At 30.3% G+C, this 14,003-nt stretch overlaps 1 protein-coding gene across 1 annotated transcript; it reads left to right on the top strand.

The window, feature by feature from the left end:
- Window positions 1-202: 202 nt before the first annotated feature.
- On the top strand, window positions 203-3,862 carry LOC120078110 (long-chain-alcohol oxidase FAO2-like). Its single transcript, XM_039032329.2, has 3 exons — window positions 203-713; window positions 803-1,081; window positions 1,954-3,862. The coding sequence occupies exons 1-3, from the start codon at window positions 504-506 to the stop codon at window positions 3,679-3,681; spliced, it is 2,217 nt and encodes a 738-aa protein (XP_038888257.1). The 5' UTR covers window positions 203-503; the 3' UTR covers window positions 3,682-3,862.
- The last annotated feature ends 10,141 nt before the right edge of the window (window positions 3,863-14,003 follow it).

Here is a 14,003-nt window from a genome sequence, read left to right as displayed (position 1 = left end):
TTGAGAGTATTTACCTTTTTTTGGAAAATTAAGATAATTGTGGGTTTTCTAAATTTGAAAGAACATAGACATATTATCCAAAAAAGGAGGAGAGATTAATTCCTCCTATATTTTAAATTCCAAAACATCATTAGTCACCAATACACATTAAATCCTCAGATAAAAATAAAGTATAACTTTAGCATTTTCACATATATGAAACGAACAAACATTGGAACAAGAAAAGAAAATAATAATTGTTCCTAAAGAAGAACCTTGTTGGACGATTTGTTTTTTTCCAATTTGCCAAGAACTTGGCTAGACATCATAATCTCCCTACGTGTTTCAAATTGGATAATAATTGGGACTCACAAACCACCATCCTTTCGGGATTTGAAATCCCGTTTTTTCTATCTCTTCCCTTTATTTATTGCTATATTAATAACCCCATCTGATTACTTTTCGTTGCCGGAGTTCACTCTTACCCATCGGAGAAGGAATCTCAAGCTCAAGAAGCAGAGAAAATGGCGGATACAGAAATTAGATCTCACCCTTTATTGAGAAAACGAAGAACAGAGCTTAACCATGGCTTCTCTTCTTCTCAAATGGAAGCCATGGCTGCTTTCTGTGAAGCCCTCATTCCTTCTTTGCCTCTTTCTAAAGAAACCCCACTTGATCAATCTCTTATTTCATTCTATCAAGCTTCTGCTTCTGAACCGCCAATTCCAGATGAGGTTATTTTCTTACTCTGAAAACCCTTTTAAGCTTTAAGTATTTCTTGTACTGAGAAGTTGTTTGTTTGTTTATTCATATGGGTTCTTAGGTAGCTGAGCTAATGGCGGAGAGGGCTAATCCAAAAGCTGTGTTTCTTGTGAAATTGGTTCTGAGACTTTTGTCTTTTAGGATTGGGACATTGTTGCTTTGTGGGAATGTTTGCTTTGATTGGAGATGGCCTTTCATTCTTAAATTTTCTGAGATTTCTGTGGAGAAGAGAGAAGAGATTCTCAAGAATTGGTCTATGGCTCACCAGAAGTATACTGTACTTTTGAGAATGACTTTCATGATTATTAAAATTTTCTGCTGCTTCAAATTCTTCTCCAGGGTAACTTTTCTTTGAACTGTACTCTCAGATTTCTTTTTCATGTGTCTTTGTTTTGGTGTTCATATTCAACATTGCTTTAGAATATTCTGGTATGATTTTACTTTATCATTCTGAGTTCTGTTGTAAGTAGGAATAACAATTTGCTTTCATATCAATAAGAATATCTTGTCCCATTTGTTATTATTCCGTTCTTTGTTTAAAATGATTATTAAATAATTAACTTCATTTACACATTTATCGAAAAATTTTATCTCTTCTTCTTTTACATTTATGACTCCCTTTATTTTGCACAGAGTAGTCCAACAATAAAAAAAAAATCCAATATATTAACTTCAAACCTCTAACTTATCCTATGCCCCAAACACCTCTTAATCGTATATTAATATTATATTCATTCATAAGTTTCTTTGACGTTAAAGGTTTTCATATCCTAGTGCCCCAAACACCTCTTAATCGTATATTAATATTATTTTCATCCATAAGTTTAATCGTATATTAATATTATTTTCATCCATAAGTTTCTTTGACGTTAAAGGTTTTCAAAAGTTTTAGTCAGGTGTTTCTTTGATGTAGAAAGCTTTCAAAATTCAAGTGAAGTATTGAAAAGTAACTTGTTTTCCTTTTTTGAATTTGGCTAAACTTCAAAACCATAGTAAAGAAATTGAGGGAAAACTAATTTTCAAACAGTAAAAACAAAAAAGGGAAGTACGGAAGGCTAATCAAAGGGGCCCCTACTCATTTGTTTTCATCTATACTGAGTTGCAGCGTTCCTCTTTTTGAATATTTAGAAGTAAATTACACAACATTAAATTTCTGTTGGTATTGACTATTGAGTACGATTGTACATAGGATTCTTTTTTGTTTTGTTTCAGATCGATGGGGAAACGAAAAACGTAGCATGGAAAGCGATGGGGTATCATGTAGACACCCGAAAACGGTTGAACGATACCCGAAAAGAGCGGCCTCTTGAAAGGGGAATGATAGAGACTGGCAATGAAGATGATTCCACTTTTCCCAAGTCTCTTACACTGAAAGGCCTTGAAGTAACTGAAGATAAAAAACATGGCAATGCCTATAAGATCAAATGTGATGTTGTGATTGTTGGCTCAGGTTGTGGTGGTGGAGTTGCTGCTGCGGTTCTTGCAAAATCTGGTTTGAAGGTAGTCGTTCTCGAGAAAGGGAACTATTTCGTAGCTGAAGATTATTCTTCCCTGGAAGGTCCATCCATGAATGAGCTATATGAATCAGGTGGACTCAAGTCAACTCTTGATGGGAAGGTTATGCTGTTGGCTGGAACTACTGTGGGTGGAGGTTCTGCGATAAACTGGTCTGCATCAATTAGAACTCCAAAATCTGTTCTCGACGAGTGGTCTACCGATCATAAGATTCCTTTGTTCAGGAGCATCGATTACCAATTGGCAATGGATGCTGTGTGTGATAGAATTGGAGTGATAGAGGGATGTTCACTAGAAAGTTTTCAAAATCAAGTTCTTCGAAAAGGCTGCGAGAACCTCGGTTTGAAAGTTGATTTGGTTTCAAGAAATTCCTCAAAAGATCATTATTGTGGGTCTTGCTGTTATGGCTGTAGAGTTGGTGACAAGAAAGGGACTGATTCTACTTGGTTGGTTGATGCTGTTGAATCTGGTGCAGTGATCCTCACAGGCTGCCAAGCTGACAAGTTCATTTTGGAGAACACAAATAACACAAGTAGAAACAAGAGATGCTTAGGAGTGATTGCAACTCCGCTGAGCAAAAACATCACAAAAAAACTTCATATTGAGGCGAAAGCAACAATCTCAGCTTGTGGTTCTCTCCTGACACCCCCTCTATTGATTGCAAGCGGATTGCGTAACAAGAACATAGGCAGCAATCTTCATTTGCACCCGGTTATTTTGGCTTGGGGATACTTCCCCGAAGAACTATCCGATTTTACTGGTAAAATATACGAGGGAGGGCTCATTACTTCCCTCCACAAGGTAGTCTCAAAAGATTCCCATAGCCATGCCATAATCGAAACCCCTGCACTTGGATCAGCCTCATTTGCTGCACTGTTTCCATGGATTTCTGGGCGTGAAATGAAAGATGCAATGGTAAAGTATGCTCGAACTGCCCACCTTTTCGCTTTGGTAAGAGATCAAGGTGCAGGAGAAATAAAGGTGAAGGCCAATGTCAAGTATCGACTCAACCAAACCGATAAAGAGAATCTAAGAATCGGTTTGAGGCAAGCATTGAGAATCTTGATTGCAGCAGGAGCAACTGAGGTTGGCACCTATAGAAGTGATGGCCAGAGAATCAAATGTCAAGGGACAAACAAGGAAGACTTGGAGGAGTTCCTTGACTCGGTCGAGGCAGTCGGGGGACCGTTGTCGAGGGAAAAGCACTGGACCATGTACTGCTCAGCACATCAGATGAGCAGCTGCAAGATGGGAAGCACAAAGGAAGAAGGAGCAGTGGATGAGAATGGTGAAAGTTGGGAAGCAGAAGGCTTATTTGTATGTGATGGAAGTGTGCTGCCAACTGCAATTGGAGTGAATCCAATGATCACAATTCAATCCACAGCTTATTGCATCTCAAAGAAAATTGCAGAGTCTTTGAACTAAAGAACAAACTTCATGGAAGATGTTTCAATGTTTTCCATTTAGTACATATTCTCAAAATTCAAAAAAAGAAAAATAAAAGTTCTTCATCTAGTACAATCTGTTCTTCTAGGAAAGTTTTTGTAACTTATCAATGCAAATAAATGTGATAATAAATATTTAAATAACTTCAGTTCAAGAAAAAGTATTTTAGAGGTCGTGTTAATATGTTTTAGAATTATATTCGAGTTGATAATGGTCATTACTGATTTTTGATATTTCATTTGTTCAATTTATTTGATTTTTAGTCTGTCACTTGGAACTCTTTTTTTTTTCCTCAATTTATCCCCAAAAAAAAAAACATGAAATAGGTTGTTCATAGGTTTGTGAAGGGTTCCTCTATGCCCATGAGCGGGCTCCAAGTCCAAAAAGGAGCAAGGGCCTACATCAAGTTCAAGTCTAAAAAGGAGCAAAAGGGATCTGTGCATCTCAAAAGAAAATATCAAACTCTCGAATTTAGCCGATCAATTGAGTTCATGGACTTTCACCAAGTCGTTATATCTATTCTGACACTGTTAGCATTGTACATCTCTACTTGAATGTCAGGTGAATGGTTTTATAAATAGCAATAGCTCCGCACCAATCCAAGGAATAAGTAGTTCTCTTTATGTTTAGCTAAGCTAAATACTTCTTGTACTAATTTAGGCATTGGAGTATACTCGACTCAACATCATACTAACTTCGACATTGGAATGTCCTCGACTTGACACCACATCTATGTGAATAATCTCGTGCAAGTCATTCCAACAACGTATTTGAACCAGAGGAATAGGCCAAAAAAGCATCCAAGACTCGCATGCAAGTTTTTGTGCCAACAAAGTTAATGTGACCATGAATGGGACAATTCTAAAATCACTATTTTAAAATATAAGAAATGCAAAAATGACTATTTTTTAGGTCAATTATTTTTTATTATTTGCATTGGTAGATTTTTTTTTCAATGGTAGAAAGTTGCTTATGACTTATTTGGGAGTGATTCTAAAATGATTATAATCACTTTGTTATTTTTAAAATCATTCATGGAATACTTTTAATCATTTAAAATCAATTCAATAGTATTAGTTTATACTATATACATTGCACATGTTGCATAAAATTTAAAAAGAGAACTTAGTTATAATATTTTAATAATACAACTTTAATTTATGAAAAAGAAAGTTTTGTTCTTTAAATAAGTCATGAAAAAACATTTATAAAATTTTGGATGTTTGGTTAGAAAAATAATAGCTATTTTAATTAAGTTTAAAATATTATTAAAAATATATAAATTGAATATGTTTAAAAGAACATATAAACTAAAATATTTTGTACTAATTTTTCAAAAAAAAAATATGGGATAATTATCTTAGTAAAAAAAATTGTTTTAATTGGGATGATTTGATTATTTTCATTATTTCAAGCTTTAATCTCAACCAAAACATTACTTTTATAAAATAAGGAAATTGTGCTAACTGGATTAGGAAAATGTAGCTGGTATTTTGATTTGGATGATTTATTTATCTTTTTAATTTTTAATTTTTATTTAAAAGAAAAAAGAAAAAAAGTTGAAAATTACTAAAAGATACCTATAGTAGGGAAATTGAAGGTAGAAAAAACACAGATGGTATTAACCATTTTCTTATATATATATATATATATGAATAAGGGGATAGAGACAAAAAAAGATCTATAAAAAAATATTAAAGTAAAATAATTCAAAATTATTAAATAAGAAATTTTAAAATTCCAAAAATATTTATACTTTAGCAAAAGGTTCCAAAAACATTTTAAAAACATTTTTTCATAAAGTGTAAATATTTTTAAATATTTTTTAATATTTAAAAAGACATTTTATTAAATTTCGTTAAAAAATAATAATAAAAGGAAGATGACATAGCGGATAATGAATTGAAGGTGTGTTTGGGGCCAAGACTATCCTAAGACTATAATAACCACCTCTTGCTACAGTAAATACTATTCTGTATTTCTTAATTAGCTACCGTTAAAATTATTTCAAAACTCCAATTTGCTGTCATATTTACTATTTGCTACAATTTTTACTATTTTACATTCATCATATTTTTATTCTTTACTATAGTGTTTACTATTTTCTTCTCAAACTAAAATAGTTTACACCTTAAACACATATATTATAGCCTAAACTAAAATAATCTATACATCAATCACAAACTATTATAATCCAACTATAATAACCAACTTCTTGTCCCAAACAGACCTGAAGATTTAATTTAGCCCATTTATATTTCAAATGATAATTTGACTTTATTTTGAATGGTTAATGTGATAAAGCAAATCTTTTGAATGGGTTAATGGGGTGGTTGATAAAAAATAATAATAATAATAAATTGATGTGAAAGATTGAAAATTAAATCTAAAAATGATTTAAAACAATAAAAATTAAGATTTTAAAATGATAAATAAAGGGTGTTAATGATTAAATATTTATAATTAAAATAAAGACACTTCATATATCGGTATAACCATCAAATAAAAATGGTAAATCTTTTGATTATATCTTCTAATTTTTTATTTTTTAAAATTTAATTTAAACAAAAATATTGTTTTGTCCTATCAAAATCCTAAAAACTTAAATCTCTCGTTTGATTTGCAAAGACATTATTTCAAAATATTATGAAAATAGGGAAAACAAAAACAAAAACAAAAACATGTAAAAAATAGTAAAAATTATTATTAACCCCTAAACTAATTGGTGTGTATTTACAAAAATTAAAAAGTGAAAAAAAAAACTACAAAAGCATAAAAATAGTCCTATCACCCTCTTCTTTCACTTTGTCGACCTCTAACTTGCTTGAACGAATCTCAAAAGCAAGATCTTTCTCTCCACCCTCTTCAATATTTGAGAATTAAATATGCTACAAAAGTATATAAAAAAGACATCAAATCATCCTATATGATTTTCAAATTGAAAAATATGACATACATTAAAAAAAAAGAGCGATGTGATATTTCATCTAGACCTATAAGAGATACTTGAAATAGAACAATTAGCTCTTTTTAAGGATGAAGGAAAAGAAATATTGGAAAAGATGTTACTTTAAAAAAAAACATGAATGCTACAACAAAATTTATTTAAAAAAAAAAAGAAAGAAAAAGCAAAAAATTGTATAGAGTAGGTTAACATTTTTTTTTTCTGAAAAAAAAAAAGAGGAAATACCTAAAAAAAAATGAGAGGTTGAATGAATAGATACTTGAAACAAAACAATTAAACTTTTCTTAGAAAAGAAGGAAAATAAACATTGGAAAAAATGTTATTATAGAAATACCTGATTGCTACAACAAACTTTCTAAAAAAAAAAATGAAAGCAAAAAAAGTTGGGGAGGGTATATTAACAATTTTTTTTAATAAAAAAATACCTAAAATTGAGATGTTGAAATCAACTGCATACAAGGAAATTAAAGTTCCTCCTCATAACCCTTTTAGATATAGTTAGATTATAATCAAATATTAGAAATAATCAAAATTTAAACCAATAAGATTCTGTAATAATAAATCCTTTTTATTCATGTGAATGATAGAATTCTAATTTTTGTTTTAGAGATAAATTTTAGATCTTAAATTAAATAAACAAATCGAAATTAGAAATAACCAGATTGTAAATCACTAAATTCATGTGAATTATAAACTATTAGAATAGGGGTAACCAAATTTTAAACCAATAAATTTACATAAATTATAAACTATTTAATATGGAATTTTTTTTAATGATTTAAATATAGAATTACATTATATAACCTTAATTAGTGATTAAAAATGTAAAATTAAACATTGAATTGATTTTGAGTAAAAGTGTATTTCGAAATAATAATTTTAATCATATCAAAATCATTTAAAAAATATATTTAAATATTATTCGATAATTATTGAAATCATATTCAACTACCATTAGTGCATATTATTAATCAGCTAATTATTATATCAATTTAATTATTTGTTAAATTAAAAAACGTATTTATTTAAATGAACACAAAGAAGAAAAGATATTTATTGCGAGAAGAAATTATGCATTTCATTAGTCAAAGTTTGAAACAAGGTGTTAATGGCTATTTTGAATGTGTTTGAGATGCATTCATTTTTATGCATCTTCTATCATCACTAACGTCAATTTTTTTAAAAAAAGAATGTCACATGTAAAATTGTGATTAGATAATTTGGTAAAATGCACAAAGGTAGATGATATCTACAATGCACCTAAATATTTTTAATTCGAATCTAGTACTCTCAAAACAATTTAATCCTTCGTCCTATAATGGTTGAATTTAAATAATAAAAAATTCGTTAACGAGATACTGTATTTAGGGTTGTTTTCAAATAAAGGAAAATTAGCTAATTTATTTACAAATATAGCAAAATGTCATTATTTATGAGTGATAGACCGCAATAGACTACAATAGACTTCTATCACTATCTATTAACGTAAGTGATAAAAGTCTATCGTAGTCTATCACTAATAAACAATGACATTTTGTTACACTTGAAAATATTTTTGGCAGTTTTGTTATTTAAAACAATTACCCTTATATTTGTTGTTATGAATCAACGTTTTCTTGAATAATATTCAATAATTACTAAAACATTATTTGGTAACTAAATTGAATATAATTCTAAACATTAGATAAGAATTACTTAATGATGATGATAATAATAATGATAATGATGATGATGATGATAATAATAATAATAATAATAATAATAAGAAGAAGAAGAAGAAGAAGAAGATAATATACTTCAAAATTACCTAAACAAATATTTGAAAACTGTAAAATTACCATGAAAGCAACACTAATTTGTAATTATTTAGTTCATAAATATTAGTTTCTAGCAATTTAATTTTTATACTTTAAAATTTATAATAATTTAAATTTCATCAAAATTAAGTGTCGAATTTTATTACAAATATTTTATAAACAATTTGACCTAGATAAGTAAATAATCTCATTAAATCTTAACCATATTTTGCACATAGGGTTTAAATCTTAACCAAAGTTGGAAAGTCTTGTGAGTAAAATAAAAATATAAAAGCTAAAATTAAATTATTACAAACTAAAGTTCAAGAACACTTTTATGATAGTTCAAACACCAGAAGTGTTCTTTTAAACTTCATATTATTATAGCTAATCAATCCAAACATACATAATAGATAGGACATCTATTGATTTCTATAGAATTGAAATTCCAACTGCCCATCCTACATTTGAACTCAAAAAAATAAAATTCAAGCCAATGATGAAAAATTTTTGATATTCCATTGAAATATCGTCGAATTATTGCCAAAATCGAGGTACTGATAGAGATATCAATGATTTTGGGGTGTATGCCCTAAAATCTCATAGTTTAATGTTAGTTGAATCAATGGTTAATTGATTTTATATTACTTGTGCAATAATCCATTAATTTAAGATTTAAGGATATCTTATGTAACTTAAACATGTCTGTGGAGACATACAAATAGATCATGTTAAAATGATAACCTAAATGGTCTGTAATATATGGATAAGGTTCGGTACCTTATTCTGGTAATAGACTGATACGGCCCGCTTTGTAGTTGTTACAATTGTTGTAAAGTACTACAAATGATTTGATCTTGATCATTCTTGTGGAGACATGTGAGCGGGGTATCTTATACAAAAAAGTTTGCATAAGACCACTACGAAATGTTAAGTCTCTTTTTATAACGTCGTTGCTAGAAGAGACTTACATTTCACTAAGATGACCATAGGTGACTTGACCTTAATTTTGAGTGAGTTGTGAACTCCTGCCTATGAGACGATCTTTTGATTTATATGGATGAGAGTGACCAGATTTGCCAACTCAATAAGCCTACCATTTTGGGGATTCGTCTGATTGGGGAGCTGGGAACACAGCTACACAAGAAGGAATTCACTCCTTCCTATAGTTAGAGTAAGAAGATAAATTTCCCTCTTAAGGGCTAATTCTGGGGCTTGAATAATGAGGCACCTCATCATCTCCTAGCCCAATAGGGGTTCGGTCATAGTTGGTGAAGGAAATCATACATGAATATTTCCATGAGTAGTGGAATGATCGTTCCAAATTTCATTCGATATTGAACATACACAATTATAGTCAAGCAACGAAAACTAACAGGCCATGCAACATATGAAATTACAGCATGCTTTCAGATAAGATCAAGGTAGAGTATCATACCTTTGAAGACTGAGATCACGAATGTTCATTCAGGCTCTAACACAGCAAAACATGAATGCTCGAACACAACGACCACAATATAGCACAATCAACAGCAACCACCACACGAACAACACAAACACACAACGAACTGCCTCCAAAACCTCGAACTCATTCGAGTTGAGTGAGGACACCATCACACTGGTTATCTTGGTATTCTCAGTGTGAGAATCTAGAAGTGTGGGCTCTGTATGATCTTGGTTAGAGGACGAGACTAGAGGAACAACAATCGTGTATACGATTGAGCAAGGGGGAGATGAGAAGTGTCTATCGTATAAACGAATGCGCAATCGTGTAGAAGAAGGCAGCCTATTGTATAGACAATGCCCTGCGATCGTTTACCTATGACCAGCTAAGTGAACTATCGTATAGTGACACTCCACGATCGTTTAGTCTTTCTGTGAGCTATCGTGAAACAATTTCACTTGACAGCCTTCCATGAGCTTCTTTCCGAGTTGAGTAACCCTTCTAAAATTAGGAAAACATTTTTCCTTTTATCTCACGATTACCATAAAACCACCAATAATCTCCTACTCAATCGGTTACTAGAGAAAAAAAAGATAATTATCCAATAATTAATATTATTATAAATATGTATGATAATTAACTTACCATATTATATTTATAACCTATAGTTTTAATATTTCATCTCATAAAACATATAAACCATAATTCTTTTTCTATTTTATGGTACTTAATGTAAATCATATTTACATTAGTCCACTTGATGTATCTTATACATCACAACGATTATATCATATATAATCGAATTTCCTCTTGTAAATTTGAACATTTCAAATCAACCCCAAGAACTGATTCTCAATTTGAATCTATTGAGCTACCAAGGGGACTTTATGGACCTGTAGCTTGACGTTCCAACCGTAGGTGAATAACTGATTAAACTCTTGAGTCACGAGATCAACAATCCATTAACTGCCAAGCACTCCATTAAAGACCGATAGTTGCACTCTCCTCACTACAAATATATTTTGTGTCTATATCAACAATCAACAGTGCGATAACCTTTCACAGATCGCTCGTAAATACAGTTGGGCCAATTTACCGTTATGGCCTCTGTAGTTACATCTAACTCCTTAAGTACCATTGATTCCTCTAATGAACATAAGTCATAGTCCTACTATGACTGAGTTATCTCTTCCAAAAAAGAAGTTGTGGCCACTATGTTCAAGACCCGGAATCAGCCCTTAAGGGAGCAATCTATCTACTTACCCCTGCTTCGGAGAAGAAGTGAATTTCATCTTGTGTAACTGAGTTCCCAACTCCCAAATCAGACAAATCCCTAAAAAGGTAGGCTTGTTGAGTTGGCAATCTGGTACTCTCACCCATACTAGGACTGCCCTCAAAGGAAGGAGTTCCCAAAATACTCAAGATTGAGGTCATGTCACTTATGGTTGTTTAGGTAAGATGTAAGTCTTAAGTATCAACGGCATTATATAAAGAGACTAGTCATCTCATGGTCTGGTCTTATACAAACTCTTTGTATAATACACCCCCGCTCGCATGTCTCCACATGAATGGTCAGGATCTACCATCTATAGTAGTTCACAATACTTGCAAACCTCTACAAAGCGGGTCGTATCCCTAGTGTCACAAGGATCAAGTATCCCTCTTTAATCCTTATACTACAGATCTTTTTAGGTTATCACTTAAAGCATGATCCACTTGTATATCTCATATACATGCTTAAGTTTTCATACAATAACCATGGAACTTTGTTTATTGGATATGAGTAAATGTCAAATAAAACAACTCTTATTTTATTCATAACAATGTGTACAATTTACAAACTATGAGACTCCGGGAGAATTAGGACATCAATCCCAATAGTTGGACTATGACTAATTGTTCATTAGAGAGATCTGTGGAACTTAAGGAGTTAGATGTAACTATAGGGGTAAAACAATAATTTGACGTAACTGTACTTACAAGCAACTTATGAAGAGTCAATGCACTATTGATTGGTTATATCCAATAGACACATAAATATACCTATAGTGCGAAAAGTTTAGTTATCGGTCTTTAGTTGAGTGACCGGCAGTTAATGAATATTGATTAATTTGATTAAAGAAGTTTAATCAATTCCTATATCATTGGAGTTTCAATCTATAAGTCTACAAGGTTCCCTCGTTAGCTTAATTAGGACTGATGGGAATCAAATTAATTTTGGTGTGATTTGAATTGTTCAGATTAATTAAAAGGAATTAATTGAATAAGATACAGTTAAATAATGTATATTGATACATTATATATATAATGTATGTTGATACATTTTTTATGAGAGAAATAAATATTTAAATATGATTTAAATATTAATTATATGAATATGATTCATATAAAAACTATATGTTAAAATTTAATGTGAATATGATTCATATTAAATTTATATAATTTTATGAGAGAAATAAATATTTGAATATAATTCAAATATTAATTATATGAATATGATTCATACAAAGAAAAACTATATGTTATAATTTATTGTGAATATGATTCATATTAAATTTATATATAGTTTTATGAGAGAACTAAATATTTGAATATGATTCATATGAGAACTATATGTTAAAATTAATATGAATATGATTCATATTAAATTTATAATTTAATTGAGAGATGTTATAATTCGAATATGATTAAGTTATTATTTATATGAATGTGATTCATATACAAACTACGTGTCAAAATTAATATGAATTTGTTTCATATTAATACCTTAGGTTATTTAAAAGAATAATAAACTATAGTTTATATTATATGTGATATAATATTAACTATAAGTTATATGTTACATGTGATATAACATATAGTTTAAATATATATTAACTGGTGTTAATATATATATATATATATATATATATATATATATATATATATATATATTCAAATTTTTGAATTTAAATTTATTAAAAATAAAGGGGAGGAAGTTATAACTCCCTCAGCCCTTAATCTTTCCCTCTCACACGTAATAAATTGGAAGAGAGAGAAAGTTTTCATCCCTGAGAATAACGAGGAAGACTCTTTGGTGGTGTCTGTTCCTGTTCATTGAGTTTGTGGATGCTGAGTTCGTGAGATCGGGAGAAGATAACTCGAATTATAGAAGAACATGAAGAATTGGTCTTCAAAGGTAAGTGATTTCTTAATCTCTTCCCTCTCTATGTGAATTGTAGTTTTCATGCTTAGGTTTATGATTTTCCATGATTTCCGTCATTCTAAATTCTATGTATTCTATAAAATGAAATTTAGAGATTAATTCGTCCAATTTCTTCTGTTGCGGGGAATTTCAATCCCTTCATGATTAATATCTTTTTTATGGAAAATTGCCGAAATATTGGTGCCAATTCGCTGATTTCGCTAATATCTCAATGATATTTTTCTTTTTAATTCTGTAGCATTTATAGTTATAATACATATTCACCTCGATATGTTTACGAAGTATAGTTGTTGCTAGGTTAGTAGAGTGTCATTCTTATAACCCTAAGCATGTGAAGTTTTAATCCAGCTTTAGGTAATCTTTGTTATGAATGAATATTCTAATAGAAAATAGATGTCCATTGCTTAGTGTCTTAAAGGCCATGTGTCACCATTCATATTATTCATATATCATGTAGTTATTCATGTTTGGTATCCATGTATGTCCACATCTTACTTGCCACTTGGCCTATAAATAGCGGCATTTGGTGGATCTTAAGAACGCACCTACATTGGTAAGAATTCCACTTCCATCAATTTCCATATTATCCAATTTCATGGTTTTGGTTATTTTATGTTTTAGTTATTTTATTTTATAATTTTATTATTTATTTATTTATTATTATTATATAAAAATATTATTATATTTTTCATATCTGTATTCCCGTTGTGCTCCTCAATTTTCATAACACATTATCAGCCCGAGCTCATGTCATTTTTTCCGCTAAAGGTAGGTCCTAAAGGTATGTAGGTTTTTCCTTCTTCGTTATAATTAATAAATTTAATGTTATTTTGCATATTCAATATCTATTAAATTTCTAATATAAATACAATATTTTATGATAGTGCTGCC

The sequence above is a fragment of the Benincasa hispida genome, chromosome 5 (genome assembly GCF_027475165.1).
Source record: "Benincasa hispida cultivar pf3 chromosome 5, pf3_genome.v1.1, whole genome shotgun sequence".
Lineage (NCBI taxonomy): Eukaryota > Viridiplantae > Streptophyta > Magnoliopsida > Cucurbitales > Cucurbitaceae > Benincasa > Benincasa hispida.
The sequence above is the reverse complement of the archived record's forward strand: the minus strand, read 5'-3'. Positions and strand labels throughout refer to the sequence as shown.

Excerpts from the sequence above, each read along its gene's own strand:
- LOC120078110 (XM_039032329.2), top strand. The coding sequence starts at position 504 with ATGGCGGATACAGAAATTAGATCTCACCCTTTATTGAGAAAACGAAGA. Across the intron at positions 714-802 it reads AACCGCCAATTCCAGATGAG|GTAGCTGAGCTAATGGCGGA; the intron begins GTTATTTTCTTA and ends ATGGGTTCTTAG. Across the intron at positions 1,082-1,953 it reads GCTTCAAATTCTTCTCCAGG|ATCGATGGGGAAACGAAAAA; the intron begins GTAACTTTTCTT and ends GTTTTGTTTCAG.